We start from the raw sequence: 26,589 nt of genomic DNA, 5'->3' as shown, positions 1-26,589 counted from the left end.
ATGTTTAAGAAATAAACTTTTACATTTCAATAATATAAAATTGTTTATATTATTATTCATATATTATATCATTTTTGTAAATGTAATGTTTAAAAATAATTAAGAGTGGATTGCTTTATATATACTTGATATGCGAAAAAATCACGAGACATTTGTGTGTCAAAACAGCTTGGCTTGGCAGATTGGTAACCTTTATGTCTGGATGAAAATTGAACCAGTGAGATTGATGACACTCGGTAATACACGATAGTATTTATTTGTTGCATTCTAATATTCCTCTGGCCAGTATCTTCCACTTCACCTCTGTTAACACGTCAAAACAGAATGAGAACTCCTTTTGAGAACACAATTTAGATGCTGCAATACAAATAATCTTCCGAAAGAGCGTCACTGCTGGGGACAGGAAAACTATATTGGATTGAATGTACAAAACTGTTCTATAATTAATATAAAAAATACACGGGCCTCACAAAAACATGTTTTTACTGACATGTAGACGCTGGTGGGTTTGTGAGTGCAGTTTTTTATTGGTGTTAAAGTCTAAGGAATGCATATAACATACAGGAATTTTTATATGTGCCATGTGACCTGCATTGACCCCCCCCCCTCATCAATAACTTCAAGTTCTGACTAACAATTTGAGAATCGCTGGGCCCAAACAGCCTTTATACTCTGAGCTAGTGGGAGAACGAGCGAAGCCATGCCTTGGGCCAGGTTTAATCCAAAGTTTGCACTGGATAAAAAGGGGCTCTAGTGACAGCTTGCCAAACCATTTAGGGACCGCAGAAATCCGCTCGGCAGATGGGTGCCTCCATTTTACATCTCGCTTGAGTAAAGGCATCCATCTCCACGAGCAAAGCAGACAATCTGTGCTGGAGCGAGCGGAAATTCGAGGAACCCGCAGAAAATGAGAGGACGAATGCGAGAGCACAGCTCAGGCTTGGTAACGGCCCTGGTGCTTTTCCCTCGCCGGCTGACGGAGCTGGGGGCGGGTGGCACAGCTGGGATTTGCACATGGTGCCGCAAAGAACTACAGGTCCCAGCAGGCTTTGCGACAGAGCTGCACCAGCTGTCCATGTTTTGTAGATCGGTCCTTAGGATACCCAGCCTCGGTAAAGAGAATGCAAAACAACGAGGGCCAAATTGCAATATCCGCAGATGTCCGTCTATTGTTCCTGCTTTTAGAGGATATATTTTGTAACCAAGTTTTCTCCGCGTTCGGTGGCATGGTAAGTCTAGTCAATGTTTGACAATTTAAAGAAACGGAAGCAAAGAAAAACACTGTTCTGATTCTGTTCTTACTCCCCCCGTCCCACCTTTTGTTTAATTTAATCTTGCATGCCAGCCCATTAGCCTCCCTTACCAGCTGTTACTGTCTTCAAACATGCAGTGCTGAAAGCTATGTGGGATACTCACAGACCCTGTGTGGGAGGTGGGGCTGATTCTGGTTTAATAAGTCTGCATGCAGGGGTGTTAAACTCATACATAATGTTCTCTGTGTCATACGCCACACTCATAGGGTAATGATGAGTAAATGTCTCTCCTGAGTCTCGATTATTACTATAGCAGGTGATATTGCTGGGGGGGGACTCTACACAAAATCAATTGTTTCTGTAAAGCGGCAAAACACATACATATGTACTGTATATACCATGAAAATCTATTTTATTGTCTGTACTTTTGTCTCATATTCATCTTTTGATAGAATCCAAACGCCTTATCTATATAGCAAGATAAATTTCACTTTACTGTTCCCGTACTTTTTGGGGGCACAGTATGGAGTTCAATCATTATCCTCCTGGGGTCCCTGTAGACACTCAAATCAAGTCAAGGAAGAGTCTAATCATACAACTGAGTGGCTATAAATTGTGGCATTAGTAACATCCATAAAAGCAACTAATATGAGGTGTGTGTGTGCGTGCATGTGAGCATGTGCTGTGAGTCACCTGTGCTTAATCAGTGGTTACTACTTTGTAGATAACCCACAGTTTCATTTTAGTCTACGGGGATGTACATACATTTGAATATAATCTTCAGTTGGTTTTATGGGCTGTGGGAAGGTGTTACCGTAAGTAGTTCTGTCGCCTTAGAGGAGGAAGGTACCGAGTTTGAATCAAGATTGTCCTTGGTATGACCGTGTGAGTGAATTGTCCTTGATATGAACGTGTGAGCGAATGGTGGGCAGGCCTTGCGATGGACGGGTGACCAGTATCCCTGCTTTTCAACCAATGTACGCCGAGATAGGCTTCAACCCTGCAACCCTGACCGCTTAAGAACACGGACGGGTGTGTGGTTCATAGGAAATTCACACCTGTTTCGCGGATTAAAAATAGTATTCCGTTATCAGCGCGAGCATCTGTCAGGTAAGCAAACTTTGAAAAATGCATACAGTAACCATCTGCGTGATCATGCGAACAGGTGCCGAACACCTGTGCATTCACAAAGTGTTTGTTAAATGAGCTCCAATGGAAAGTAATGATACTGAGGTGTGAAAACTAAGACTAATTATATGAAGCCGGGCTAGGGAGAGCTATGTAGGTTCTCAGCTTAAGAAGCCAGATTTTAGAAATCTGTTGTTTGTTTGCAATTTACTCTGCTCATCTCCATTCTACTTGTATATTGACTGCTCAAGGACATTTTTTCATGAGGCTATTTGAAGTCACAGCACCCCCTTCAGGCAATGGATAAAAATAGGCATACTAGTCTTGATGTCACAATTTTGTTTTGATGTTTAGAAGTTTTAATAATACTTTCATCTCTATTTATGTCTGATTGTTCAGAAATGTTATTTTGGTCTCAACCACAAAAAGTCTTTTTTTAACATAATTACCTAAAAGCATGCTTGCTTTTACTATCTTTCAATGTGTATTCTCCAGGCCTTTTACATTTGAGATCAAACTTTCAAGAATTATAATGCCAGAAGCTGAAAGATAAATCTAAAATGAACGGCCTTCAGCCAAAACTAACACCTGTATCAAACATTCTTTAAGGGCCTCTCTTTAGTTGAAAGGTACATCTTTTCAGAACATAGTAACAAGGCCTGACAAGGGAAATTTGAAATAAACATCAGAAGAAGGATCGATGTGATGAACATGGACAAATAGAATGAAACACAACTGTATCTGAGAGCATTTCAGTAATGGGTGGGATTTCTCCATGTTACTCTGTGCAGCGTTACAGCAGCCATGCAAAATATGGCATTATCTAGGAATGAGGAATACATGGAGGGATTCTACACACATGTCAGGGGTTGGAAAATAGCACCAAGGTGGATTGCAGAGAGAGAGAGAGAGAGAGAGAGAGAGAGATGCACATTTATGATCAGCTATTAAAGACTGATGTTCTGCAATTTATTAAAAAGGCATAAATATGTATATTTGATGTATACGATGATGATACTAAATGTGACACTATCAAGTATACGACAAATAGGACAATGATCTTACCTGCATGCAATTTTAGTTGAAATATTCAATATTTCATTTTAATGTTGGACAAAATTAATGCTGGCATTATACCTTGTACACTGAATTATGATTCTATACTAAATATCATGAATATTTAATGTCTAAAGCTTGCGCTTTCATTGCTAAAACTGACACGTAGATTTATTTATTTGATATAGTGAAAGATGATATCATTATATGGCGTCAGGAAACATATATTTGTATGTGGCACTTCAGTACGGTGTTTGCGTTTTTGACACAGTGAATGATGATATGACATTGGACAGTGAATGACGGATGGTGGCAGGTGAGGTGCTTGAGTGCAAATGCAACCAAGGGCATGCAGATGCGAATGTGTATGCACGCACACACGCACACACACAGACACACGCACAGGCGCAAGCATGCACACACAAACGCACATGCTCACATGCACACACACATGCAGACACGCACTCACACATGAAAATACACGCATGCACACACACACACACACACACACACACACACACGCACACATGCAGACATGGACGCACACACACGTGCTCGCATGCACGCACACACAGACACATGCACACATGCAGACACGCACGGCCACACAGACGCACGTGCACACATGCACGCACACCTCTAGACACGCATGTACACACACACACGCGCACGTGCACACATGCAAACATGCACGCACGCACACAAGCACGTGCTCACACGCACGCACACACACACACACACACACACACACAGGGACCGGGGGCGGAGCTAAAGAGCACAGGGACCGGGCAGCTGTGGAGGGAGAAACAGGCCATAAGGATCGAGCGCTTGCCAAATCAACATCATCTATTATGAATGGCCCAGGATGCCCGGCCTGCTGGGAGCCAGGGCCAATCGCTGCGTCCCTTGCAGCCACGAATCTGTGTATAACACCTACACGCTGGCAGGAACACCGATCTGGAAGACCCAGCCTTTCACTTTCAAACACACAGAACTACTGCACCGATCCAGTTTTGACCCGGGCAATAAACACTTAACATGTAGTGCACTTCAGCAATGTTGTTCACAGGTATGTTTAATTTCTTCCATGCTGGCTGCAATCAAGCCTGGCTGTGTTCAATCAACCGAATCTAATTATCAATTAAATTTTGTAAGTTGATTGGTTGAATAACTATAGTAGCAATTACTTTTTTTTACAGGGGTGATACGGATGTTTGATAACTCTTTAAAAATTATGTAAGTGAAATAAAAAAAGTGTTTAGTGTTTACTCAGTTTCCCTTTGTCTAATATTACGTTTTGTCTAAAGATCTGAAACCATAATAGAGGAAATCAGGAAGGGGGAAATACTTTTTTCAGAGCACTGTAGGCTTGTAACGGTGCTAATATTTTGACACCAGTGTTAGCAACATCTCCCAAAAGCGCCACTGAAAGTCGTATTGCCAGTAGCAAACGTCCTTTTAAACTGATTACATAGCCTTTATTGCAGCACAATCCTGAGGTTTCTTCCAATACAGAGTTTATGTCTGACTTGAAATGTGTGCTATTATAGTTAATGACATTACTTTGAATAGATATTTGGTGGATGTGTAGTGGGTACATTATTGTGATCATTTACAGTTATTTTAACCATTTTCAGCCCCTTTACAGTCACTTTAATGTTTTGTCCAAGAAGTAATTTTCTGTGGATTATTTTAACCCACACAAAAGGAATGAATATGCCAACATAAATGCATTCTGTGTTGCTTGCAGTACATCAATGTATTCCTGCACCCATTTACCCCATTTTTTTATTTATTCAGAGCATGTACTCGCGTGTGCCGACACACACACACACACACACACACGTACAGTGTACTGTATGTGCTCAGACTAAATGAAATAACGGACTTGACGGGCCAGAAAGTCTTCAAAAAAATCGCATGAAACAGGAAATAAAATGAGAGCTAAGGCAGTGCGTCTGATTTATACGTCACTCGGAGAAGGGGCGCTGCTCGGAATTTCATTTAACAGCAGGTGCAGAAAATAAGGTCGTATGTCTCCCCCTGATGTCCCCCTTGTGGGAATGACAATTAGTCAAAGGCTTCGCCGCGACTAACCCACTTAAACTGTTCTCTGCCTCCTCCCCTCCTTCCCCCCTCTCGCTGCGGATGACTTTGCGGCGTTCTTCCAGAACAAAGTTGCTGACATCTGTGGGCTCCGTGAGGCCTCCAGCTGCTCGAGCCGCAGCCTTCCCGCTCACCTGGCCGTCCCCTCCCGCCACGCCGCGCCTTCCCCTCCCGCTCGCAGATCCGATCTCGCCAACTTCCCGCCGTCTCGCAGGAGCACCGGCCACCTGCTCTCTGGATCTCTTGATGTGGGCCCGATGTGGTTTTCGTTCATTTCACCGCTCTGGATTTCTTCCTGGGCGGTGCAGCGAATAACAGAACCGTCGCCTCGCCGGAAGAAGGTACCGGGTTCGAAACCCCGCAGGGTGTGGAGTTTGCGTGTTCTCCCTGTGTCTGCATGGCTTTCCACCCCTCTCCCCTAAGAGATGCAGTGGGCTAATTGGAGACTCTCAAAGGCCCATAGGTATGAATGTGCGAGTGAGTGGTGTGTGGGTGTTGTGATGGATTGGCGACCTGTCAAGTGTCTATTTCTGCCTCTCGCCCAGTGCATGCTGGGATAGGCTCCAGTGCCCCCCAGCCCCCACCCCATCCCCTGTGACCCTGACCAGGTGGTTTAGAAAATGGATGGATGGAATCCTTCCCTCACGGCTAGCTAGCATTCAGACTGTCTGCAGACAGAAAAAACTAACAGGGCTGGGTAAATCACCCTGTCACTCTCTTACCTAAAACAGTTGAACCGTAGTTGAACTTGCTACTCTTTAAACACTGCTCAGCCTTTTCTTCTACCATCAGCACACCATCAGGGTCTCTGCAGTATTCCAAAGTCAGTCTGCTGTTAGGGGTATGGGAGTGATGCCCACTGCTTTGCATTTCTCACTGGTCTTACCAATAACATGTGAAAACCCCAGGGAATGGTGCTTAGTCCCCCTATTGTCATGTGATGCTGAAATGCTCTTATTTCTTTTTGTTCGCATTTTTAAATCACTGAATACTGGCCTTCAGTCACATACATACCTATACTAAAATCTGGAAGATAAATTAACAGATTATGAACCAATTAAGTTATTATCAATCAACAGATCATAATTAATATGAAAATCTGAGCTTGTTTCTTCATTATACTTCCTATATGCATAGGTGCTCCACAGCACTGTATTTGGACCCTGGCTAAGAAAAGCAATTCTGTTGGTCCTGTGACATCATCTACATTTCCAGGGCAACCGTGGAACTTCACAGAGAATGGAGGGGATGGGACCTGGCCATTAAGGGACGCAGCTGGGCTGCACCTGCAAACACCTTTAGGATACCTAATGACTGCTGGACACCTCCTGGCACGTTCCTCTGGAAACCAGCTGCAGCCGGCAACGATTTGGAAACGGCGTTCTGTCAGATATGTGATATTCTGATCAGCAATTTCAAGGCTCAGCAGATTCACGCCTGCTTATTTATGCACTCAAAAGATGCCAGAGGACATACCACAGCCAAATATCGCATTTATGCGGCATCCTTTGTAGGAACAAAACCAGCTTATAAAGATCAGGTAAGAAGAGGTTTCAGCCGTTGTTGGTTGAATTGAAACTTTTGCACCACTAAACTCAGTCAGCATGGAGGGTCTTTTATCAAAATTGATAAAAGGTTGGTTTGAGGGGAGTCACAAAACTATGTTATATCATTGCACAGAATGGGGGGAATACATTTTTTTGCTTTTGCCAGATTGTTAAAACCCAAATAACACTTATTTAAGAAGTATATTCACATAATCAGGAGTAGGCAATGTAAAAAAATGGAAAGAAACAAAAGTAAAGGAAACCAGCCTGCTCCTCTTGTGGCCTATTATCACAGAGAAACAGTACTCTTTTTAAACACTAGAGGGCAGAGTTATCATTTCATATCACTTTCCACAGACTCACTATTTAGCTCTGCTGTGTGCAATAGTAATCACAGTGCTTCTAATTACTGTGAACAGATAGCATTACTATTCCTATGCAGCTCAAGACAGGTCTTAATAAACAGAGAGAAAATGTGACCTCCAGTTTAGTTGAGCATGGCCAATGGACATCCCAGCTATCCCTGTTGTAAGAATCAGGCACGCTGAACATTCACACACTTAATTCTTTTATTGTCACAGTGATTTTTTTTTTTTTTGGCAATATACAAGGTTACTATATTACAGGCTTTTCCATGTACAGTAAATACAAATTCAACCAAACACTTAGGATTTTTCCATTTGTATAAAGCAAACCCATAAATACGATGAGCAATACAAAGCAAAACGGACAGGTGAGCCTCGGGTTCAAAGGCATTGCATTGTCAAAGACGTCACATAACTGGTTTGGCAAACTCAAGATCACATGAAGAAATCCGCCCGATGAACTGGAAAGGGTACAGAAACTGCACTGCATAAGGATCTGACACCAATCAGAGATGACTTTCAGAGAATCCATGGCAGCATTCAAGATGGCTTTTTTCAGGATACTAGTCCATAATATTATGTTTCCGTTTTTGAAAGGATCGCAAACATATACAGCCATATACCTTGCCTGTTAGCATAAGGTTCAAATGTTTCACAAATATAAATGCTAAAAGATGGTTTTGGGCCTTTCATGGTGCCTTTCCTCTAATAGCCGTCTCTTCATATTGCCTGTCTGCAGCAAGTTTCAGGCGGTGAAAGGTGTTCGCTTTACACATCTCATGTGAACCTACGAAAAATGGCAGTAAGAATATAATATCATGAAGAGAATTATATAAAAGAATAAATATTTTCCCCAGAATATTTAAACCACCCAAACTGAAACCGCTGATTTGGTCGATCCACAAACACTGGCCTGAATCGCTTGACTGAGTGGAAATCTGTCATCTGTTGGATTTCAACAAACAAATGTGACAGAACTCCTTTATTTATTTACGGTGGTTTCAAAATGGTGCACGTAGTGCAAATGCATCAGATGAACGCATGCATGGTTGAACGAATCAACGCCGAATCCAGAGTGAACGCACAAAATCCAGTCCCGTTTCTTATAAATACTGCAAATGCACACCAAAGTGCATGCGCCATTTTGAAACTTTCTGGGCTCGTGGTGTGATTGTCACAATTTGGTCCTACTATGATGCACACACAAAGAAATACAGTTCAAAACGTCAAACATGGCACACCTGGTTCAATTACAAAAAGTGGTTTGTTGCAGTAAGCGAACCAATTAAAATCGAAGACCTGCATTCCATAAACCTCAGCTAATGGCTACAGGGCCAGTTGTACGATTAAGTTCCACTGAGTTGAATGAACATCTTGTTTTCTTATTGTCACCTATACAGAACAGTACTGAACTGTATACATATCAGAAGTGTGGAAACAAATGGATATGCAACTTCAGTGGTTCTAATTGGACTACAGTATACAACAACAACAATAAAAGGGTATAAGAAATGTGACAGTGTGTGGTATGAATGGAATAAAACATAACTTGATCAATAATGATCTTTGTTTTATGCTCAAATGATCTTTTAGTTATGACTGCATTATGTAACAGTTCAGCTAATATCTTATGATATATAATTCATCCACTCAGCATTGGTTGGGCTCCAACTTTGAATATAACTAAAATGAAAATATTAAAGATTTGTTGGACAAAAAAATCGTCAGATTCCAAAGGTTGTACTGATTGGTAAAATGGGGATGAACAACTACAGCGATGCTGACTGCATATAGGCGGATTTAATTGCTACAGCTGTGCAAATAGGACAGAAAGAGGTTGAGTTGCAACAGCTGTGCTGATTGCAGAGAAAATGACTTAATTGCTACAGCTATGCTGATAGGTCAGAATGGTGCCTGACTGCTACAGCTGCCAGCTGATTGGACAACAAAAAAAAAAAAGATTCATGAGCATTCAAGAACAGTACACTTGAAGTGCTGTTTTTTTGGATTCTCAATGCTTCAGAAAAATGTTATTGTAACACAGTATGCTACAATATAAAACAAATGGAACTGTGTTACCTTTATTTACCTGACTTAAGTTGTATAACTGAAAATCTGTTCATCTGTCCCTGATACAACATGAATTGAATGTCAAATGAAGTTTCTCTGATGATATAGTGCTTTTTTACCAGCTTTGTACAATGAAACTTACTGAAGTGCATGGCATAAGCAGTGCTTAAGGTATTAAATTGATTTTAAAAGCCATAAAAACTTGCATAGATACAACAATGCAATGAAGTTATCCATTTGATACAAAAGTGTTGATAAATGGTAAATGGACTGTATTTATATAGCGCTTTTATCCAAAGCGCTTTACAATTGATGCCTCTCATTTGCCAGAGCAGTTAGGGGTCAGGTGTCTTGCTCAAGGACACTTCGACACGCCCAGGGCAGGGTTTGAACCGGCAACTCTCCGACTGCCAGACAATCGGTCTTACCTCCTGAGCTATGTCGCCGTCGTTGGTCTGCAAATATATCGGCACATTTTATACGAACGGTCCCAACCTATCAAACCGTCTTCCATTTTGAAAACAATGAGCATTATATTCATTTTAGTCCCCACTAAATCAAGGGTGTCCAATCTGATCCAAAAAGGGCCGATGTGGGTGCAGGTTTTTGTTTTAACCTAGCTCTACAACACCTCGTTTAACTATTTAACTAATCATGGTCTTCAGTCAAGACCTTGATAAGTAGAATCAGGTGTCTTAGTGCTCGGGTAAAAACAAAAACCTGCACCCACACCGGCTCTTTTTAGATAAGAGTAGACACCCCTGCTTTAAATGAACATTTAATTTGATTTTCAGAAACAAAACATGATTCAGACAAGTTGACATTAAATAAATTGTCAGGAATGATGCATAACTCCAAAACTGCCAGCAATAACACAGACACACGCTTTCCACCTTCAATGAAAAATGAATATGCTCAGAGCAAAATCTTACTGTGTGAGGTTTCCTAATAAATTTTTTAGCATCGCACAAACTCAACAGCGCAGAATGAGCAACTGTTCAATAATCCCTCTCTTTCAAAGGGCAGTTTCTACTGTGAACTCCAGCGACATGAACGCAGGAAGAATTTTACCCCTTTTATAAAGCCACAAGCCATTTACCAGTTTGAACATCAGATTAAGCAAAATGCAAGAAAACAATCGAAGCACCTTCTGCGTATCTACAATAAAGCCAAAAAACATCAGCTCTCAACAAAACCAAAACAACCACATCACTTTCTCAGTTCATTTCACATAAGAGAGACATGGGATTTGTAATGTATGTTACACAATTAGCTATATGAAAAAAACCTAGAAATATGTTTGACACGGTATGACTTGAAGATTTGGGTTGAAGAGAGACTTAGTGATATCCTTAAGGAATAGTCAATAGCAGAACTTGACAAAGATATGAAAAACTTAATTTAACGCACTGTTCTGTGGAAAAGGATGTATGTGCATTGTTGTCGAGATGCACAAATCAAAAATATCGCTTCCTGAACACAAGCACACACCTGCAGGACCAGTAAAGGAGAATTCAGTCACACATACCAGAAGTGACCACCAGGGGGAGTGTGCTCATCTCATCGGAGTACTAAATTTGTGCCACCCCACAAAATCCACACTGGAAAAATGTTATGAGGTAATGGAGAGAAAGACCCATACATAAATTACACTGCGCTTAACCAATACAGAATTCAAGACACCCGAGTCAGAAAGGTAAGTTCAGAAATCCCTTGTAATGCTCCCCTGACCCTATAATAAACCACCGCTTTCCATGGACACGCAGCAGCTGACCAGCGCTACACCACACCACAGAGGCTCTGAGGCCCCGCCTCCCTCCCACGCCCAGCAGCACGTAAGGTCTCCGCCTACCGTCCCGCCCCTTAAAGTCAAAGCTCTGCCTCAACAGCGTTGTGAGCCCAGCTGGGCCAATCGCACGGCTTTCCACGGGAGACCCTGACTTGCCGAAAATCAAAGCGCTCTCCGGCACGCGCGAGCGAAAAAATAAACGAGAACAAAAGGGGGAGTTGGCCCATCGGTAACCAGCGAGTCTTTCCTCCTTCTTCTGCGTCTGTTCCTTTAAGTGGGCAGGGGGTCGTCGTCCCCCTTGCTGCACTTGCACTTGCAGCACAGGACGAAGGGCGTGGCCAGGAGGAGGAAGGGCGAGGCGACCAGGAGCAGGAGCCCAAACCCGGCGAATATCCCCACCACCTGTGGATGAAATGGGAATGGGAGAATTAGCAGAGCCTATATTCAGAAAATACTGGCAGTTCAGATGAGGCTACAACATTAAAACATTTTGGCACATAATATCTTGATCAGTGAAATGACCATCTTGAACTCTTCTGCATCACCACTCCACCATTACATGACATTACAGGCAATTAGCAGACACTCTTATCCAGAGCGACTTTTTTACATAGCATTCACATTCCATCGATTTACACAGCTGGATTTATACTGAAGCAATTAGGTTAAGTACCTTGCTCAAGGGCGCAACAGCAGCGGGGAATCAAACCTACGACCTTTAGGTTACAAGGCCAGCTCCTTACCCATTATACTACACTGTCACCCAATCAGAACCTCCGTCAACTCTGAATTCCGTAGAGTTCCAGTTTTTAACTCAAAGGGCGGAAATAACAGCACAGTCCACTTATATTTAAAATCTCTTTAAAACAAACTGGCAAGATGCCAAAATACTATCACTTTCAATAATAATCTTTCCATTGCTGACCAGCAGCATCCACTCAGCCCCCAAGAGCCTTCACTCCCCATTCACCTGTGAATTTATGGCATCTGTCCAAAGAAAGGCAGACATTAAATGCCCATTTATGTTCAGCAAACTAAAATTCACCCCTTTGGCTGAAGGACTGTTGAATGCTCTTACATCAGTAAATAATTCTCATTCATTATTTTGTAGTGTAGCTATCATGACCAGGATAGTTAATGATACTGTTTAATTAAGCTACATTAAATGATCATGAATTGATTTCTAGACCAAACCTAAACCAAGCTGTGTGCTGTTGTAGTTGCTTGTAGATTCAGATGCTCCGTCTCCCCCAACCCAATTGTGCTAGGACAGGGCCTGTGTCAAACCTCCACAGGCCTGGTAATTCCCAAAACTGAAACTTTACTGAATTTAAGATTGTGGGTATTTCATGCCACCAGTCAGGTGTGACAACATACCAAACACAGTAACAGTTTCAAACACTCTCTCCTCTGTCACGATACTCCATAATACAACCCTGATCTGACATGAGAATTCCCACAAGGGGGCAGCAGAGAACAAAAAAAAAGATTTATATTGGCATAAGGTATGTGATGTATGAATGCGCAAAAGCACAGACAGTCAACTCAGCAATTCAATTTCTGTTATTCAAAGCCCAATTCACTCTCAGGCATAGACCTGCTTTGTGTGAATGGGTCTGTAATATGAGGCAGGAATCCTGCATCAGCGGAAGTGGCGCGAATTTGTAAGAACGTGACGACGCGTTCATGACTGGTTACAGCTACAGCTCTCCGGAGAGTTAATGCTGAGGCGAAGGTTGGGTTGGACTGAGTCCACCGTGCAGGCGTGCTTCCCAGAACTCAGTATGGAGTCGCGCTCGATATTGCGCCTCAGAGCGAATCCACAAGCTGAGGAGCTGACACAGAACACATGGACTCCATACGAGCTTGCGGTCTAATGACAGGCTTTGCTGATGGCATCCAGGATCAAGGTTTTACCGCTGAATCAAAACAGACAGACACACACACACACACATGCACATACACACAGACCAGCAGACAGACAGACAGACATGCAGACATATACACAAATACACAGTTACAAAGACACACACACACACACACACACACACACACACACACAGACAGACAGACACACACAGACAAACAGACACACACAGTCACAAACACACACACACACACAGTCACAAACACACACACACACACACACACACACATCGGACAGAGGAGCACACACACACACCGAATAGAGGACCAGCTGGACAGTAAAATAAGGAAGACATAGGCGGGACGTCTCCGTGCCTCACCTGGGTCCTGTGCCAGATGACCGAGGCTCTGGAGTGCCCCAGTTTGTTCCGGCAGGGCCCTTTGTCGTAATGAATCAAGAGGAAGTCGTCCTGGGGGGAGAGAGGAGAGCACAGAAACACTGGTGGCGTTCCACAGCGCGTACATGTGCGAGCGCCCGCCCGCAGGGCCCTGACAGAAACCTCAGCGTAGCTGCGAGCGGATGGCGGGCCCGGAGAGACAGGAAGCAGCAGTGCGCACGGTGCCAGCCCGTAGGGCCCTGACAGAAATTCCAGCGCAGCCACGCACAGGAAGTAGAGACAGGAAGTAGCGATGCGCGCGGCGCGGCGCGGCGCGGCGGGGCGTGCGACGGCGGCGTACTCACGTCCAGGGACTCCAGGCAGTACCAGCAGAAGGCGTGCTTGCAGTTCTTGCACATCATCTGGGCGCAGCCCTCGTCCCGCTCGATGTACACCTTGCACTTGGGGCAGCGCTTGATCGGGGCGTCGTCCTCGTCGCCCTTGTAGAACAAGCTGAGGGAAGCGGGGGCGACGGCAACGTCAAACGCGATCGGCGAGCACAGTCCCGTCCCGTCCTCGCGCACATTCTCCTCTGGTCATGCTGTTAAATGCTACCATTTACAACATGAACAATATAGAATCTGATCACTGCACAAAGGTCAATGGGATAAACAACGCTAGGAACGATATCAAGCTAACTGGGTATTGTATGATTAAACTATACGATCAAAATGGGGTCTGCAGACTAGGAACCATGTGACTCCCTGATCATTCCAGATCTACTGTGGTACTAAATCGCACACAGCATTTAGAGCCTCAAGGCCATTCTCCAAATGAGAGAGACAAATGAAATCCAAACTAAAAACATTTACAGCTACAGCACTACACCATCAAAAAAAGATGACTTTTAAATGATTTTTAAAGCCTCATGTATTTGATTAATTGTGTATTTGTGTCAACACTGATTAATTTGTTTGGGATTTGTTTTTTGAGAAGAGTGAGACAACCAATCAATTTTAATTCTGGCATCAGCCCAAAACAGATAAACTGTATAGCTTTACTGACAGAATATTTAAAAAAATAATAATATTACACAATACACGGTTCAATATAACTACATTTCAGCTTCGAGAAAGCTGAATGAATGCGATTTCTGGAAGAATACGGCTTTAAGGACTTGAGGCCATTTTCTGTGACACTGGGTCCCTCCTTTGACGCTCACGGAGGCATTGCCTCCATCTCCGTGGTAACTTGCTCTCCCTTACACGCGTCAGTTCCCTCGCGTGTCGCCAGAGGCCGCGCCTCGGAGACGGAAAGAAGGCCTGACAGGAAACCGACCTGCTCAGTAACCGAGCGGCCTTCCTCTCTCCCCCCGCAGAGAGCGGGTAAGCCGATTTGCACTTCCAGGGCAATTCTCAGAGTATCGATCCGAACGGGAGGCAGTTAAATCGCACCTTTCGTTTTTCCTTCACGTGACGCTGATCGGCTAGCCGAAACGCTCGTTCCGACGACGGAGGAGGGCGGCCCCTGACCGATTTTCAGCAGAGCGTTCGTATCACTTTAAAGCACCGCTGCGCGCTCGCGCGCTAACAAAGAATTATGTTGCGGCGCGCGCACTGGTGCCTGGAGTCAACTACGACGCTTTCTTTTTTCTAAATGGGTAAAAAACCTCTCTGTAACCTTGGAAACCCATTCATGCGCCGATTCCCTGGAGTAATAAGAATCCGCCGTCGGATCAGAATAGAAGTTTGCCGGGCTCCACCGGGGATGAGTGTTTGGGAGCTTGCTTGTGTATCGTGGATTAGTGGCCTGGGTAACTGAGTGTTTAGCAGTGTGTTGTTTGTTCCTGTCTGGGTCATATTGACCATGCACTGCGTTCGCCAAACATAACATGCTATTTTAAGACGATGAGTCACAAAGTGTTAAAACCTCCTCCAGTCCTACTAGCGAGACCGTAAGATGGAAGATATAAAAATGGACAAGAGCTACGCAGTCCACTGCTCAGTTTAACGCTTTATAATAGCAGAGACGATGATGGGAACGACAACGATGTTGGTGATGAGGATGAAAATAGATAATGATTGGGATGAGAATTTATCTCTGATTGGATTAGGCACGTCTCATTGAGTGGCTGGTCCAATCAGCACGGAATGCACTGCAAGCGTTGAACGTTAGCCGCCTGTAAAGTTGCTGATTATAATGATGGCGGTGACGGTGATTATGAAAGCCAGGCGGAGGCGGGGCCTAACCTGCTCTCCGCGGACAGGAAGGAGCTGGTGGGCGGGGTCTCCTGGCAGCCCTGGCCCGGGTGCCAGCCGGCCCTGCAGGCGGAGCAGAACTCCAGGCTGCAGACGGAGCACTGGACCAGCTGCGCCCCCGCGGGCTCCGCCTCCTGCAGCTGGCACACCGCCTGGCACGAGGAGGACGGGCACCAGGTCCTGCACGGGTCCAGCAGCACCTCTGCGACACGGGACACGACACGGCGTTGGCAACCCCCCTCCGCAAAGGGCAAAAGGGGCACGATGCCAGCCTGCTACACGGCATGGCACCGTTCAGCGCCACACAAAAACCATCTCTGTATCTGCGGTGCCCGGTCGTTCACTCTTTAATACCGATCGCCGCTTTTTAAGCCATGACTGAGAGTGTGTACGGCGGTGTGATCGACATTTCAATGCAACAATACAAAGAAATGTCTCGGTTTATTTCCAGAAAGAAGCATGTAATTAAATCCAGAAAAAATCCCATTTAAAATAAATCTGATAAAAAACCTGCAAAGGGCTCTCGGTTTCCCTGGTATTTTCGGCAATACCAAGACAACACGGGGCGCCGCTCCGAATTCACAATCAGTTTGATTTGCCACCGGGGGGCACCAGTGGAATTCATCAATTAAGGAGATGTACGCTAATCCTAGAGGCTGCAGGTTCAATTCCCAGGTCGGGCACCGCCAATGAAACCATTAGCATTTTACTTTCATACAACCTGAATTGCCTCAAGAAATATGCAGCGGTTAAAGACAGTGCATGCTTCCTTCTGCATACAAATACGGTATGTAAAGTAATATACAAAGCCTCGCTAAGGTGAGCATTACTATAAAAACCTGCAATTACACAGGTAGATTTGAGGCAAATTCCAAAGGCTTTTCGATGCTTTGAATTTCAGATAGCGTTGTAGCGATTTCTGTGTCCCGCAAGGTCCCTGTGATTTGTGGTGAGCCAAAAGCACATTTGTGCACCCAATACGCTTACTTTCTTGGGAGTTCCAAGGAGCCCATTTAACAAATGATGTCCAGAGGTATAGGTGGCATAGATGCAGGCACGAGAAGGAAAACCTTTCAACACGAGGCTGACAAGGATGTGCTCACCTTTCTCAAACTGCAGCTTCCTGTATCTCTGCATGATCTCTGCAGCCACCATGAGCTCGATCTGTGGGAGGCAGAACCGCAGACGTCACCGATGGTGACAACGTTGTGAATGGATTGTCAGTGACGTTAGAAACCGTGAAATGAACAGTAGAACCAACGCAGCCTCAGAACATCAAACACAGATGCATACATCTGTGTTTGGAATTGTAAAATCTAGAACTGTAAATCAAGTCGTGGTGTCAGTGCCACATCACATCTTTGCCAGGTAAACAGATAACAGAAGTATTTAAGCTGCAGTTTATCACATGATGAACGTGGTGATACTGATTAACGGTAAGTGTATAAAGTCAGTCCGAAATTCCTTGTGCTCAGCGTCAATCAAGTCCATTTCCAGTGAGCAAAATGGCACCTGGTGTTTATGTACAGAAACCTGCAGTAATATTTACACATGGCTGTTTTTTTTTTTTTACTGTAATAGCTTTGGCTAGTTGAGGAAAATCCGAGTTAAGTTTTGGCAGTACCCCAGAGAGCCTGGCAGGCAGATTTGAAAGGTGATGATAATAACATTAGGGGGTAAAGGTAAAGATCTAATTACCTCATTTTCCTGTAAGTGTCCCTGTTTAGGGCAGGCAGAGTCAGGACAGGTGATAGCAGTTTCGAGCCCCTCTTTGATCAGCAATTCCACATACTGCTTCAGGCACTGGAGGGAGGGAGGGAGGAGGGAGGGGGAGAAAGAGTGAGAGAGAGAAAGAGGAGAGAGAGAGAAAAACAGCGAGAGAGTGAGAAGACAGGCGAATCACAGCATCATCGTCGTGCTCCCGAATCCAGCTGCAAGTGCGAAAGTGAGAAAGCGAGAGACTGGGGGGGGCGAGGGGAGGATTTCACAGAGCAGGATTACAGAACTAGCTGGATAACTGGGCTGAGTAAAACCCGGAACGGCTCTTTTTACTTCAGTCCATGTTCCAGATTTCACTCAGCGCAGTTCGCTCAGTGCAGTTATCCAGCTAACTCAGTAATCCTGCTTTGTGAATCAGGGCCCCCGAGCAATAGAGGTTCACACTCTGGAGAGGGCGCCCTTCAATCCAACCTGAAACCCGAATTCCATTACGGCTTTGCCAGAACTCCCGTGATGAGAAGGAACGAACATGAAGAGGAGAAGAAGGCTAACATTCATTTGAGTCTTCTGTTTACAGCTGGCGCCTTTACATCATGGTTCCACTTCAGACAAACTGCGTTTCATACTTTGCTTTCATCTGCCCTTGACAGATAACATTTTCCCGCTTAGCCAATTCACTGCAGTCCCCGTGACTAATACTTGACTATATTTATACTACAGCGGTACCTTTCAGCTGAGAATATCTCAAAGGAAAAAAAATCCCCCTAAAAATACTGCAGTACGGCACAGCAAAGCCACACATCTGCTCCTGTTTCTTCAATATGAAATGACAGTGCTTTCACTTAATTGGCATTCACTGCCTGGCAACCAGCAAGCCAGTAAGGAGGAGGTAGGAAGTAGACCACAGCACACCCTGATGAGAAGCAGTTACATCTCAGTTCTTCTGATATCATTGAATTACATTGGATAGACATTCTAGCTACTCAACCCTATTACAAAACCGGGTAACGTCATGACAAACTACCATTGCATCAATACAGGAGCCAGGCTAACACCCACATATTTATGAGTTAAATAGAAAATGATTTCCTCAGGACAACAGGCAGTTCGTTAAAGACATGCACGTCTGGACATTGCTGGGAAGCACACCCCAATTCACCAGGCCACAGAACACTAGTTTTAGCAAACATTGACACGACTGACCACAGCATAGAATGCACACTGGCACTACTGACCAGAGTATAGAATATTCATTGGCACTACAGACCAGAGGAAAGAATACACACCGACACTACTGGCCAGAGTACAGATTATACATTGACATTACTGACCAGATTACAGAATACACATTGGCACTACTGACCATAGTACACAGTATACATTGAAATTACTGACCAGAGTACAGTATATATACTGACACTACTGACCAGAATACAGAATACACACTGACACTATTGAGCAGAGTACAGAATACACAGTGAGACTACTGAGCAGAGTACAGAATACACACTGACACTACTGACCAGAATACAGAATACACACTGACACTATTGAGCAGAGTACAGAATACACTGAGACGACTGACCAGAGTACAGCGTATACATTAACACTGACCAGAATACACACTGACACTACAGACCAGAATACAGAATACACATTGAGACTACTGACCAGAGTACAGAATACACACTGAGACTACTGACCAGAGTACAGAATACACACTGACACTACTGACCAGAGTACAGAAAACGCATTGGCACTGTGTGATGGTGGTCATCTGCTCCAGAGGAAACTCTCCAAGGCACAGTTTGCAGGACAGCAGGGGGTCCAGGGCCAGGTCCCAGGTGGGCCGGTACCTGGCAGTGGTCATGTGGTCGGGCGGCGTGGTCCTGAAACAGAGACACATGGACCGCACCATACATTACATTACAGGCATTTAGCAGACACTCTCATCCACAGCGACTTACACAACTTTTACATAGCATCCATTCATACAGCTCAAGGGCACAACGGCAGTATCCAACCTGGGAATTGAACCTGTCACCTTACCCATTACACTACACTACACTACTGCCCATACATCACACCTTTCTATATAACAAGGGGTGGGGGCGTACTGAACGCCATCTCTTTTCCATATACGATCATTCTCCCCTGGACACGGTCACCCAGGCAATCTCAACACGGTACACAGTGTACCCAATTATACGGCTGGCCCTTTAGTGGAGTGCTTGAAGCCAGAAGGACACAACCTGGACGGTGGCTTCCCCAAACGCTGTCGCTCAGAGACCCGCTGTGCCCAACGGGGGCCCCGGGCCGCCGCCCGTCGGCCGCGGGGGCTGCCGGAAATTTTCCGACACGTGGAAGCGACTGCGGCGGCGGCCCGGGGGAGCGAGCGTTGCGTAACCCACGTCTACAGAAACGTTTTTTTTTTCCCGCTCCGCTTTCCTGAGAACAATCGCGGGGGGGGCGACCCTGCCTCTTGTGCTGTCGGAACCGAAGAGAAATCGCACGCCGTTCGCGAGCTGTCCGCGTCTTCTGTTATTCATAGCCCGGCGTGGACACTTAGCCAAGCCAAACGGCCCTTTTTCAGTCACCTGCAGCTGCTGCTGCTAAAGAAAGGATGGGTTTATTCCTGACTGCCCCCCCCCCCAGCACCCCCCTCCTCACCCCACCATGGAAAACACACGAGTCCAGAGCGGCTCCAGCCTCAAGTGTTCATGGGAAATGCACCGATGCCTCGTACCCTAGGCTGCTAGGCAACTGATGGCTGGCCTATTGCCCACACCCCCACCATATGATTGCCCGTACACTCTATACATAGAACTGTGTGTTAATAGTACTAGAATGTATAGAGTTTACGGACAATCATATGGTGGGGGGGCTATTGCCCACACCCCCACCATACGATTGCCTCTACACTCTATGCTGTACATTCTAGTGCTATTAACACACAGTTCTATGACCGCTCTTGCAGTAGTACCCAGACAGTTTTCTTACCTGTGCCGTTTACTGGCACCTGAAGGGGGAACAAACCAGGTGAACATAAATCATAAAATGATTTTTTTTTAAAACTCCACAATACAAATATTCCCATCTCTGACTTCCCCTACTGTAGCTGCAGCAGAACGACAGAATGATAGCCTTAAGATATATATTAGCAATAAACCGCCGCGTTCGCTCGGGGGGGGGATCGGTGGCAGCCGGTGGAGCCTGTTGCCTGAGGTTAAGTGCATCAATCCTGGCGGGGTTAGAGGGGAGGAGAGCCCGTGGCCGGTGAAGTGCAGACAACAGCAGACTTTCGTCTGGCTGAGGTGACCGGGGAGGGGGGAGACCCGGGGCTCTTCCCACCAGATGGAGGGGACGGCCCGGCCACGTGCCGCCCCCACCTCCGTGCTCCCCCCGTCTATTTATCTCTCCGGAGAGATTGCGGCGCCATGTTAGGAAAAGCCCACAGACGCGGAGGGAAAAACAATCCGGTGTTCCTCCACCTCCGCTTCAGCCTCGTTTCCCTATCGAAAGAGCCGGCACAGTCAATAATCCCCGAGCGCACATGACGGAGCACCGGCGCGGTTTCGTTTGACGGAGACAAACGGCTCTTCGGCGGAAAGCTTCCCGGGAAGGAAGGCTCCCGTTTAAAAATGCACCTTCCACCGCGCTGACTGCGCGCACGCACTCTACTGAGAGGCAATCATGCAAAACACACAGTACTCCATCCATCCCGAGTGAGGAGCGCTGACGTGATCCATGAACGCGAAGATCCATGAAATAATCAAAGATGATCAACTGTACCATTACATGGGGGGGGGGATTTAGGCATAACTGGCAGAAGATATTAAAACAACACAAGGCATAGAAAATTCACAAAGGTGACAAAGGGAGAGACCTCTGTCCAGTCAAGTTATTCTAGGTCACAAAAATCCAGATAAGGTCAGGATGACCTGTCAGGTCTCAAACGTGGCTTCTGTCCATGACTTGTCTGACTCCACTGTACACGTCTTCATTTAGCAGTCAGGCCAGCAGGCTCTGAGAGAAGCAACAGCTGTAAACTCAAGAGAAGCGATTGAGCCTGAGTATGAGAACTTGCGGCATTTGAATGCGACAGCTGTTTTCTTTGACAGCGTGCAAATGAAAAAAAAAATAAACAAAAATAATCAAGAGAGACATTTTGACATGTAGAGTACCGCCATAATACATGGAATCAAGGTATGGAATTGCTTAATCTTTTACACATTAATTACTGCACCTTGCTAATGAGTACAACAGAGGTCCCTCCCCTCCCCCACTGGTTTGATTTCTGCAACCAATACAAACTGCTGCCCAACCTACTTCCTCTCCTTCAAAAGCATGCAGCGTTCCGTGTATGACGTTCTGAGCCGCGGCGCCGCGTTCCTAAATCAACACCTGCGCCACAGCATCAACGCCATGAGCATTCCGTAACACCGTCACCGCCAATAATCATCAAAGCCTCTTCTTCAAAAGGCGAAATCCGAAAGCGGTCGAGAGACAAGGGGGGGCAGACAGCTTTCATTTGCGACCTGTCACGCAACTCTCAGCGTAATTTCATAACGTCACATCAAATGATCGCTCGCCATTGCAACGCACTGCCACTCGAACGCACGCCTCGCTCAGGAAGCAGCAAACTATTGAGACATCGCCCGGCGGAGAATACTGAGGTAATTTTTTAATGAGAACCTGTATCCATCCAGTTCTTTACAGTTTACCGGGGCTTAACAAGGTGGGCTGAAAGACGACAAAATTCTTCCAACCTGATATGTTGGGGAAAATGCAAGAACTGGTTACAGGTACTTCATGAGGCAAATCAAGAGAATGGGGAGATTAGCAAATCTGAGAGAGAGAGAGAAAAAGAGAGAGTCTCATTTGAAATTTCCTTTAATGAGCAGAAAAACAAAACAAAAACTTGACGACGACAACACCAGACAAAGGTTGTGGTATCTGTCGAGTAGTGAAGTTTGGACCAGTGAATATAAAGAGGAAAGGTCTCACCATATACGGATAAATATGCAAACCGAATGCTATTCTGTGTGTGAGAATACAAGCGCAATACCTAATCGCAGGTACCAGTAATTTGGTATGCCAGCCACACTCCTGCTATTTCAATGATTCTGTATGCACACGGCAAATCACACCTTCGCAGTGTTCCGCTGAGCGTCCGACAGTTCACAGGACGACTGCGTGCGATTTTATTCTCGGCTTCAGATCAGAGCGTAAAAATGGCCGCAAGACAGGACTGTGACTAGCAACATTCCCAACAAATCAGCGTGAGGAGGATTCCATACAAATCAGACAGAGAAGTGACTCGTACTGCCCGATTTGAGAGCAACACAAGGAGAGAGAGAGAGAGTGGATTGCACATGGAGGTGGCACACAAACAATTACAGTTCAGCCGTGGAGCCTCAGAGGTCGCGTCAAAAGTGGAAGATAGCCAAGGAAACCGGGAGAAGTTGGAAACGGCCAAGGAGGCAATGATGATACAAATTAGAGTAAAGCCACTAACAATTAGCCTAGCAAAGCAGGGTACATGATTACAGAGAAGGTAGAGAACGTGACACACTGTTCCTTCACTTTATCTCGGCCAAGAAAATGAATAAGTCATCCGCTCCTTTTTAAAGGACCCTCTCCATAAAACAAAACAACAAAAAAAAAACATTTAATGAGAAGTACAGTTCATCTAGGGTTGGGTATTTGCCTCAAGAATCAAATGCATCTAGCCTTTCTAACCAATCAAATGCGTCTAACCAATCTCACATCTGATTATTCAAATTATTCAAGTCTGCATACGATGCTACGTTAATTTAGCAAACAGTCTTACTCAGAGTGACTTACATTGTTGGTAGATTTGAGCAGTATTTGAGAAATCACCCATGATATTTTTTACTTGATATTTACCAAGTATTTTGGTAAATCTATTGCTACAAAATCCACTTGCCATGAACCTGAGCAGAACAGTAGTTGTCTCAGATCAATGTATGTACCATGTACTCTATCCAAGCCGATGTATTACTGCAACTGAGCCAATTGCAATTCATTCCATTTCAAGCAAAGTGCAATCAACAACATATTCAATAACCAAACATAGCATCCATCCAACTGGATTCACACATTCAGGTTATATTAGGATTACCACAGAAGCCTGTGTGTTTCAGAATTGCTCTTTAAAGTGACAGCCCCCCCCCCCCCCACCGCCACCAATAGGACAGTGCTGTCCAGCCTAGCTGAAACCAGAGGAGCTGTCTGCACTCAGCGAGCCGACCCGCTCATAATCCGTCTGTCTCTTTAAAAGGTCACATCTGCAGACCCGGCATTAAATAATGAGCTGTTGCCTTCCGTTGGTATGGAAACCATGACAGAAGCAGCACCTTATTGCGGCAATGAACTATGCATGCCTGATAAACCTGTTAAGGCTTCCCGTGAGAATTAGTTTCTGTCCCCCGCCCCCCCCCCCCCATTTCATTGATTCACAGTTCCTCCAGTTATTACCACTTGACATTTACCAACGGACTAAATGAAAGCAACAAGCTTCAACAGTCTCATCATATTTGCAGTTATTAAAGAAGGAGAATGGAACAGAAGGATGAAGCAGGAAAGTGCGCATGCACACACATGCACGCATGCATGCACGCATGCACACATGCAGACCCGCACACAAAGCAACAAGAAACAACTAGTTAACATAGTTCACGCTCACAGAACAGTTTTTTGGAAATAGGTAAACTGACTCCACAGGCCCTTTGAAAGATTAAGTGTGCCCACAATATTCAAATCAAACAGAAATGTTCCCAGAGCAGCTATTTCTTTTCTGCACATTGAGGCCTTTGAGCTTCAGTATATAAAAAAGAATAAAGATGCCCTCACTGATGTTACTAAACACAGATATAACCACCACAAAACATAACATACAACCTGCTGTCAGTCACTTTCCCACTTCTCAAAACACACGGAAAGGCGATCGTTGGGATGTCTCACATAGAGGGCTATTCAGCTGCTTGTGCCAGGGGAACATTGTGGTGATTCATTATTGTAATTGGCCACTACATAGCCTCACAACACTCGAGCTTCCCCAAGAAAGCAATGCCGAAGCCAGCACTTCTACTGCATCATCATCCTTAATGGAGAGGAATCAAAAGTGCAATATCTCAGAATTCTGCTTGAAAATCTTTACGGTGATAGAAAAATCAATCGAGAAAACAATTCCAGTTCCGCTTGGAACTGAATGGAGAATTGCCATCATTCATTTGTTAAAATGTGTTTCGGCAAAAACCCTTTTCCAGGGTTTCATCTTGGAAAAGAGCTGCACGCGAAAATGGACTGATGATTTTCACAATAACGGATTATTTTCTTCCATTAAACTCCACGTATACTGGAATTTTCATCTTTACCGATGCTGCTGCATATGCCATGCACCTTGAAAAGTTATGCCAGAACTCCCCATTTTTGTGTTTTTAGAAAAGGTGCCTGTTCTGAACCTTTCCTTGGAGCTAACAGCTACTTTAGCACTACCACCATCATCAAGACCATTATTGGTTCCACAGAACAATTTACTGGCTATTTCAGGATAGCATTAAAAAAAAAACTGAAGTCGATAATGACACGATTCTATGACTGGGGACTTTTGGGGGAATTCTATAACTGCGGAAGTTTTACTACATTTCTTCTTCATTCATTCTCTCCAGGAAGAAGCCTTCCTTTGTCTTCTTGGCAGAGGTTCGCCTGAAGTTCACAGTAAGCCAACAGTTGCTTTGTAAACAATAATGCAGCTTACAGAAATTTCAGACACTAGCATTTAGCATAAGGGGAAATGAAACATGGAAGATAAACTGATGTGACTTCTGACACACACCCATCATGCGTTATAGCAAAAACTGAACTCTGAAAGAATTTCGGATGTGATAAGGCTTGTCAGGAATAACCATTTGGGGAATTCTCCAAACCATCAATCTCAAAATACCCCAAAAGTTTCAGCTGACAGTTTTCTAATGGTCCAGCCCATTTGTACTGCACCACTATGTGCACCTCCGCATTGACCATTCACTTGTACAGGGCAAAGCTTGTATTAATGCCAGCGATCAGAGGACTGAGTAATTGGCTTTTAGATCACGTGAATACATGGTTCTGACTGATAAAAGTTTTTCATGTTACAGTTGTCTTATTCTTGTACATTGGCCTTTCTTGCCATCAAATTTCAAATTAGAATCAAGCCTATTTTTGCACAAAAATAGATCTCATAAACTGGAAACATAAGCAAGAATGAATGCAATTTGTACTTGTCTAACTTTAATAAACAAACCCCCCCAAGCCTAGATATAGTTTGTCTCTAGATAACAAAGCAATAGATGTAAAAAGAAAAATAATCACTGGACGTTCTCAAAATAGTCTTAATCACAGAGACGCAGACACAGAAACCAGAACCCTGGGAAAACTCCACCCATGCTCCGCTCCATTGGTTTAAAAAGTCAAAATCCACGTCAACACAAATGCCATTAAATGTGTTAAATCCATCCACTGCACATTTTCCCACCATTGTTGACAGATACCCATAATAACTGTCAGAATTGCCCCTTTACCCAAAGAGTGATTGTAACAGGAAGCAAAACCCTCTCATAACTATGTGTCAACACCGTTTCAAATATGTGTTCGTGTATTTACGTGTGTATCAAAACCACATGCTATTAATTTTCCAATTTTATACAAGCTGGGATTCAGGTCATGGTGTGTCCTTTTCTCTCTCTCTCTCTCTCTCTCTCGACTGGCATGTGGTTGCTAAGCAGTAACCCTCTGGCCAAGTGTCTTGGACTGGAACAATGCTTCCTGTATGGAGCACACCCCACCACAGCATGTCCGCAATGCCTGGCTACTTCCCTGCACACACGGTGAAGCCTGATTCCATGAGGCAGTATTCCGGCAGGTGCAAAGGGCTGCTGGGAAGACCTTGAAAAGGTCCGCGTCCACCTTCACGTCAAACCGCAGTCTGGCAATCTGTCAGAGAAAGGGCACGCACTCCGCCTGCCTCACAAGAATGGATTACATCACCGGC

The 26,589-nt window shown here is 44.8% G+C and overlaps 1 protein-coding gene across 3 annotated transcripts in view; it reads right to left on the bottom strand.

Annotated features, from left to right (window-relative positions):
• Positions 1-7,645: 7,645 nt before the first annotated feature.
• Positions 7,646-26,589, bottom strand: part of rnf144ab (ring finger protein 144ab) — a 29,275-nt gene continuing 10,331 nt past the window's right edge. For all 3 annotated transcript variants that reach the window (XM_064339792.1, XM_064339793.1, XM_064339790.1), the window contains 7 exons: positions 19,270-19,423; positions 17,514-17,618; positions 16,919-16,979; positions 15,807-16,017; positions 13,923-14,070; positions 13,561-13,650; positions 7,646-11,716 (listed from right to left, as the gene is read on the bottom strand). In XM_064339792.1, the coding sequence (XP_064195862.1) occupies positions 11,585-11,716; positions 13,561-13,650; positions 13,923-14,070; positions 15,807-16,017; positions 16,919-16,979; positions 17,514-17,618; positions 19,270-19,404 (882 nt within the window). In that variant the 5' untranslated portion in view covers positions 19,405-19,423 and the 3' untranslated portion in view covers positions 7,646-11,584. The remainder of the gene's footprint in view (positions 11,717-13,560; positions 13,651-13,922; positions 14,071-15,806; positions 16,018-16,918; positions 16,980-17,513; positions 17,619-19,269; positions 19,424-26,589) is intronic.

Source organism: Anguilla rostrata, chromosome 6 (genome assembly GCF_018555375.3).
Source record: "Anguilla rostrata isolate EN2019 chromosome 6, ASM1855537v3, whole genome shotgun sequence".
Classification (NCBI taxonomy): Eukaryota; Metazoa; Chordata; class Actinopteri; order Anguilliformes; family Anguillidae; genus Anguilla; species Anguilla rostrata.
Note: the sequence above shows the minus strand (reverse complement) of the source record. Positions and strands in the feature narration are given on the sequence as shown.